The sequence below is a fragment of the Herpailurus yagouaroundi genome, unplaced genomic scaffold (genome assembly GCF_014898765.1).
Source record: "Herpailurus yagouaroundi ecotype Mexico unplaced genomic scaffold, PumYag 159, whole genome shotgun sequence".
Classification (NCBI taxonomy): domain Eukaryota; kingdom Metazoa; phylum Chordata; class Mammalia; order Carnivora; family Felidae; genus Herpailurus; species Herpailurus yagouaroundi.
Genome location: NW_024412400.1, coordinates 27,340,983 through 27,348,709, shown reverse-complemented (window position 1 = coordinate 27,348,709; position 7,727 = coordinate 27,340,983). Strand labels below are relative to the sequence as shown.

At 36.4% G+C, this 7,727-nt stretch overlaps 1 protein-coding gene across 6 annotated transcripts in view; it reads right to left on the bottom strand.

The window, feature by feature from the left end:
• Positions 1 to 7,727, bottom strand: part of ATP2C1 (ATPase secretory pathway Ca2+ transporting 1) — a 177,215-nt gene that overhangs the window by 12,455 nt on the left and 157,033 nt on the right. For 4 of the 6 annotated variants that reach the window (XM_040480172.1, XM_040480171.1, XM_040480176.1 and 1 more), the window contains 2 exons: positions 5,900 to 6,041; positions 4,535 to 4,659 (listed from right to left, as the gene is read on the bottom strand). In XM_040480172.1, coding sequence (XP_040336106.1) covers positions 4,535 to 4,659; positions 5,900 to 6,041 — 267 coding nt within the window. The remainder of the gene's footprint in view (positions 1 to 4,534; positions 4,660 to 5,899; positions 6,042 to 7,727) is intronic. The other 2 variants (XM_040480174.1, XM_040480173.1) reach the window with 1 other exon arrangement.

Genomic DNA, 7,727 nt, shown 5'->3' with positions numbered 1-7,727 from the left:
CCCCCCCCCCCCCCCCCCCCCCCCCCCCCCCCCCCCCCGCCGAGGGAGGGAGGGGGGGTAGACGGAGACAGAGAGAATATTAAGCAGGTTCCATGCTCAGTACAGAGTCCGACAAGGGGCTCAATCCTATGACCCTGGAATCATGACCTAAGCCAAAATCTAGACCTGGACACTCAAATGACTAAGCCAGCCAGGTGCCCTAGTCAGCTGTGGCTTTAAATCATTCTGGGCTAAAACCTCATCTAACATGTCTACTGGGAAATAAGGACAGCAGAAACTTCCATTTCAAATTGACCTGTGTCCCATTAAAGGCTGCTCAGCTTCAGTAATTCTCCCAATAGCTCTACCTTCCAAGCCAGAAAGCACGAAACAGGTATTTTCCACATTTTTCTTTTCTCCCATGTCAATGCTCTCTCTTAGAAGATAGAAATGCCATGCCTTTCTTTCCATACTGACTGTCACAGCTCAATCAGTCCCTCTACCACTTAAGCGTCTACAATTCTCTTCAGCAGTCTCCCTATTTTGTCTTTACAATCTACCCTCTACGCTTCCAAGAGTATATTACAAGACAAAAATCCAAACCTCACATCATACTTCAACTTGCTACCAGTCTAATATGTCTTTACCCTTCACCACTAGGCTCCTATCTGTCCAACCCCTTACATTATATACCTCCTGCCTTAAAAGTCCCAAACTCCTTGTAGTTTTCACTTCCAGTGTTCCTTCCAGCACCACATCCGCCCACCCCAGCCAACACCTCTGTAGAGGCTGTGCACTTGATTATAATATTCTGCTGCTTCTAGGCTAGAGATTCCTAATTTTTTAAGGTTTGATTCAGATGCTACTAGTTCTAGGAAATTTCTTTGACAACCTCTTCCCATGAAGTTGTTTATCTCCTTTGACTACTGTAACATTTCAGCATTTACCACTGTGCTGAATGTATCTCATATTGGTCTCCAGGGTTAAGACTGAGAACTCCCCAAAGGCAAGATACTACCTCTTATTTCTTTATAAATCTAAACCTGTAACAATATTTGCAGCCTATTATATCTACATTAATATCAAGGACTGGTTAGCCATTATCCATTATCAACAACCAACTCTGAAAACCAAAACCAAAAATAAGGTTGTCCAACAAGAGTTAATCTTCATACCAAATTCTAACTGACCTCAAGGAAGCTTAATGATGGGGATAATCTGCTTGTCCAGTCACATACCAGTTAGGATTAATATTTACCCACTCTGTTTTAGTATGCAAATCAGCTGTCTGGACTGCATCTTAGTCTAAAAAGGCATTTCAAAGATTTCCAAATGCCAATGTCAAGGGAAACTTCCAGTAAAATGTGTGCTGGGTTCACCTTAATGCATGTGTATTTTTAAAATAAATGTGCAAAGGGGCACCTGGGTGGCTCTGTCGGTTAAGCATCTGACTTTGGCTCAGGTCATGATTTCACGGTTCGTGGGTTTGAGCCCCGCATAGGGCTCTGTGCTGACAGCTGGGAGCCTGGAGCCTGCTTCAGATTCTGTGTCTCCCTCTCCCTCTGCCCCTTCCCCCACTCGTGCTCGCTCTCTCTCTCTCTCTAAAATAGACCTTAAAAAATATTTTAAAAAATTAAATAAAATATAATAAAACAAAACAAATGTGCAAAGACCATTACTAACTTTCATGAAATAGCTTGTTAACAGTTATATACCCTGCTAACCATGTCCATGAGCTCTTAAAGGGCAGGGATGCCATCACCTTTTTATTCTTAGCACACTCTGGGTACTAAGTAAAAGTTTACCGAAATGACAATTCATCCATCCAAGTTTTTGCATGAGTCATATGTGGAAGTCAAATGCAAATGAACTGCCCAGTGACAAAGGCAGTAAGTAAGGTAAAGTTAATTAAGGTTCTCAGATACGGTATTTATGGTTTGCCACCAATTCCTTTCACTGAGAAACTATTTGGAGAATGGCCAAGACTCATTTTACTTATGTTCTATATAAAAGAGATCAAAATTTAAAGTGATTTCAGAAAGACTACCAATATGAAAGATGTACCCTACCTTTTATAACGTAAACAAACTGTGTTTATGCTTTCTGAGTGTGGTTACTATTAAATAAAGCCTGTATCCTGAAGGCAGGGTGGGGGGAGGGGGTTTAGGTTGCCTGATTTCATCTCTAGGTCATGCTATGCCCAGTACAAATACTAGAGAACATGCTAAGCCTTGTTTCTTTGTAGCAGGGAATTATCTAACTAATTGGTGAATTATTTCAAGTTCCTTTCTCTTCTTCCCAGATGTGTAATCACTTGGGATCAAATGACTCCATGAGGTAGTCTTACAGGAAAAAAAAAAAAATCAAATAGGTTAGTATTATTAAGGGCTCTAGGAAGTCCTAGGGCTAGGAAATGGGGTAAAAATTTTAAATTTAGATACTAGTACATTTAAATAAGCAATGCTAATTTGATGATATATTATGGAAGATATATATACAAATATTCTAATTTGTTGTCATACTATGGAAAATTGAAACCTGGATGTAGTATATCTGTACTGTACATTTCACTTCTTTTTAAATCACAGATTCTATGCACTATGAGTAGTGCCTAATTTCTGTATCTTCAACATCCCTAAGATTTTAATGTTAACAACCCCGACTGGAAGGTCAGAAACTTAAGAAAAGAAATAATTTTTTCCTTGTGGTTTAAAAACGAAATGAAAAGATAGGCACATTTATTTCATACAAGTCATACTCTGAACCTAAAATGGAAAGCAAAATATTGATATGCACTTAACATATTTCAAGTCTTTGTAACAGACAAAAAAAGTCATACAAAATTTAGGTATGAGACCACGTCACTAAAGATAAAGTTGACTAGACAATGGCTTCTATGTTCTATCTGATGAGAAAAATATACACTTGACTATTGAGCCTTAAAGAATAAAGTAGAATAAATTGAAGACATCTCAGCTCCTTATACTCAACTGTTTCAATTACAAGAACTCAAAGAACCAATATTTTCCCTGTCATTAACAACAATATTTCAGTGCTAACACTGGCAGGTTAATATTGGTGATAAAAACTGGAAAGTGGTTTATCCTGACAGTTTAAAAAATGGACAATAATTATAAAATACAAAACTCACTAATTTCAAGAATTAAACATGTAAGAATTTGAAACCCATTTCTGTTTCAGAGAGAAATATTCAACAGGAAAATGGACTTCAAATTTTGAATTTCTGCCCATATTTGCCACAACACACTAAAAAAAAAATACCTACACTTCATCAAGCTAGTATAAAAACCGATGGCATTTCAAGAGTAAATCCAACTATTTCTTCAGCATGCCCAGTGAAACAGAAGGCAGGGAGAGAACAAATGATAGAAGTATGAAAAGGGACAGGCTCAGGGCAGTGCTGCAATCTAAGCCAAAAAAGATGCAGATTCACGAAGAGCAAGGCAGCACAGAATCTTCCACATAAACCCTGGTTCATGAACCATCTATTTGAGTTTAGGACTCTTTGAAGTATAGCACTCTATGTTTCCTAAGAAAGATGCTTAAAAACATACATAAAAAGACGTTAAGAAAAATAAAATCCAGTTATTCATGTGAGGTACTTGGATTTATATTTAAGGGATGACAAAATGATACTTGACAAAGTGCATATTTATATTTAACTCAAAAAAGAGGCATAACATGTTAATATAATCTGTTATAAATTTCAGCCCCATCACTATTAAATACTTTTGATTCTATAACTAAGTGTTAATTATAGACAAAGCTACTCTACCTAGAATGCCACTTGATAACCCTGTAGTAATTTTGCTAGACCAAAGACTCGTAACTTAAAACAAAACAAAAAAAAAGCAACCATTTACACTTACTAAGAAAAGCAAACATTTACTTCAAATTGCAGTATAGGCTTTTCAATCACAAAAAGAAAGAAAAGAACAGTGATCTGACAGTGGTCACATCCTGTGCAAAAAACGTGATACAAAACTGGTAACACAAGGAATCTGTGCTGCTTACATTGCAGGAAAAAGGAAATACAGTAGCTGAAATATGGCACTCCTGGGAATCAACTTCTAAACCAAAAGAATGCCTTTGAAATGACTAAATTTATTTGTGTATTAGTAAGAAAGCCCCACCACCATAAATAGTACAATATTTAAAAATTAAAAAAAATTTGTATCTATCTAAGATAGATAGTGTATTGTTAGACCTCTTTAAGTGCAGAAGGTGGTTCAGGTTTTGTCTTTTTTTTTTTTTTTTTTTTTAATTAAATAACTGCCCATATGCTTTATAAAGTTCCACTCAATTGCAAAAGCCAATTTAAATCAAGAAATATGTTATCAAAGTTGCATAATTTCATTTGGGACTGCCAGCAGGTTAAAGTCTCAAATCAAGTCTTTAACAGAACACTCATTTTTAGTCAATGGAAAGTTAAAAAGTTCTCAAATCTTCATTATCCTCTGGAACTTGCCCTTCTAAATGATCCTCAGACTGCAATTCCTAGTTTGCAAATAAAAGAATGCAATATGCATCATACTTCAAGAAAAGACGACGATGTCGAACTAACATGCTTCTGGATCTTTTCCCTGCTCCTTTCCACCTTCTTTATAATTTCGGCTACTATGCATACTGACGAGGTGAGACCCAAAAGAAACAGCAGATCTGCAAGAGAAAATAAGGTGCATCTTACAATTCTTTGAAACACAGTTGCAAAGTGTAATAGCTTACATTTTTCCAGCATTTTACCAGAACTTTTTAAAATATACTGTCTCACAGCATTCCACGGGGTACATACAATCAGCCTCAGTTTAAAATTGAGGAAAGTAAGGCTCAAAACGTATTAATCCCAAGTTATATAGCTAGAAAAGGCAGCAGCCAGAGCTAGAACCCAAGTCCTCGGACTACTTTCCCAGAACCATAACCTCATAACCATAACCTGTAACAACAATACAAGAGGCCTTTTCTATTTAATAGACCTTATACAGCCTTTTTAAAAGGCTGTTCAAGCAGTGGTAACTGATTTGACTGAAAAATGCCTATCTAAAGATTACTTAGAAATTTCTATCTATTCCATTCGAGACCCTAGAATTCTACTCATCATTTAACGATCATGTCTTTACAACAGTATCCACACTATCTCATTCTTATTCATTGCTTGAAAAACTGCAGCTATCTCAAGACTCCACTTTTTTTTTTTAAGAGGAACAGTGTAAATATGAAATTAAAATACTAAAAGCCAGTACAACTTTAAGGTAAATTGTAACTTATACCATAAAACACAGTGAGACTTCAGAACTTATTTTCATAAATACCCAAATTAACTTTAAAATACATCAGCCCTCACACTTACATAGGAAGATTTATTTTTAAATACACTGTATCCTATAAGTTTAATACATAGTATGTGAAAGAATAATGCCTATCTTCCATACAATCTGATTAAAATTTCCTGCTTTCAGGGTCAGACTGTTATTTTGTAAATAATGAATTAGCAAGTAAGAATAGTGAAATATTCGTTTAATTATTGAAACTAACTTTAAAGAAGAGCAATCTGGTTTTCAGTGAGCTTAAATCTAGATTTTTCTTCATACAAGATTGAAAAGTTATAAACTACAATTACTCCATAACAAGTTTTTGTTTGCTGTAGTTCAGAATCATCAAATACAATCTGACAACTGATAATCTATAAAATATTACAGGAAAAAAATTACAAAAAAATTTTAAAGTCTAGAGTGAGGCAAGTGTCTCCCCTAAACTTGCTTAAATGAAAAAAAATAGAACACAAGTCTCTCACTTTTTTATCTCACTTTTTAAAAGGCAATTTTTATTCAAACAAATGCATTAGAAAATACAATACTTCATCTAAAATATATAAATTATAAAAAGATAACATTTTCTTTACCCAGTATACTTAGGCTCTCGGTCTGAAAAACTTTTTGAAGTGGAGGAAAGTAAATAACTAACAACTGTCCCATGATGGATCCAAGAACTGCATAGCAAAACATTTTATTACTGCAGAGTCCAATCTCAAATACAGACTTGGTCTGTTGGCAGAGCAAAGAGATAAATATTATTCCTTGGTCCCTGAAACAACTTCTTTATTATTACAATCATCTCCAATTATTAATAAGCTGGACTAAATTTCACAATGGCAATAGCATGAAATCTCTTAATTTTAACTATTATTTTGGAATAATTCAGATGGAATAAGGGTACAAATTAAAGCAGCTTCTCTTCGGAGTGCCTGGGTGGCTCACTCAGTTGAGCGGCCAACTCCTGATTTTGGCTCAGGTCTTTTGTTTTTTTCTTCAGGATTTTAAAAAAATTTTTATACGAAATTTATTATCAAATTGGTTTCCATACAACACCCAGTGCTCATCCCAACAGGTGCCCTCCTCAATGCCTACCACCCACCCTCCCCTTCCTCCCACCCCCCATCAACCCTCAGTTTATTCTCAGTTTTTAAGAGTCTCTTAAAGGGGCGCCTGGGTGGCTCAGTCAGTTGAGCGGCTGACTTCAGCTCAGGTCATGATCTCACGGTCCGTGAGTTCGAGCCCCGCGTCGGGCTCTGTGCTGACAGCTCAGAGCCTGGAGCCTGTTTCAAATTCTGTGTCTCCCTCTCTCTGACCCTCCCCCGTTCATGCTCTGTCTCTCTCGGTCTCAAAAATAAATAAACGTTAAAAAAAAAAAATTAAAAAAAAAAAAGTCTCTTATGGTTTGCCTCCCTCCCTCTCTACTTTTTTTTTCCCCCCCTTCTCCTCCCCCGTGGTCTTCTGTTAAGTTTCTCAGGATCCACATAGGAGTGAAAACATCTGGTGTGTCTTTCTCTGTATGACTTATTTCACTTAGCATAACACTCTCCAGTTTCAGGTCTTGATCTCATGGTTCAGGAGATGGAACCCTGCATCGGGCTCTGCACAGACAGTACAGAGCCTGCTTGTGATTCTCTCTCACACATACACACATTAAAAAAAAAAAAAAAAAAGATGCTTCTCTTTATCATGAAAGAGTTTTCTCTAAAAGACTGAAGATTAACAGCAAGACCATAGAAAGAAAAGAAACTTTAGCATTCCAAAACATAAGAAACTTTATTTGTATGATTACTTTGATAAATCATTTTTTAAATTAATTTATTTATTTAAATTTTGTTTCATTAACATACAGTGCAATATTGGTTTCAGGAGTAGAATTCACTGATTCACCACTTACAGACAACACCCAGTGCTCATCACAACAAAAACCATTTCTATCCATTAAGGTAGATAATCTAAAAGCTTTTTTTTTTTTTTTTTTTTTTTAATGTTTATTTGCTCTTAAGAGAAAGAGAGAGAGACAGAGTGCAAGCAGGGGAGGGCAGAGAGAGAGAGGGAGACACAGAACCCAAAGCAGGCTCCAGGCTCTGAGCTGTCAGCACAGAGCCCGATGCGGGGCTCAGACCCTCAAACTGCAAGATCATGACCTGGATTGGGGTCAGACACTTAACCAACTGAACCACCCAGGCACCCCCTCTAGAAGTTTAGACCTAATTATGTGTGTACTAAAAATGTAAAACTGCCTTTCATAAAACAAAAAATGTTGTAGCTTATTCAAAACTTAATCTAAATTAATGATAATTCATTACACTTGGAAAGTTCCAGGATGGCAAATAGTAAAAGACGTAACTGAGGATTTATAAGGTATTCTAAAATTGAAATGAATGGTCAGGCCTCAAAATGGAACCAGTTTTCAAA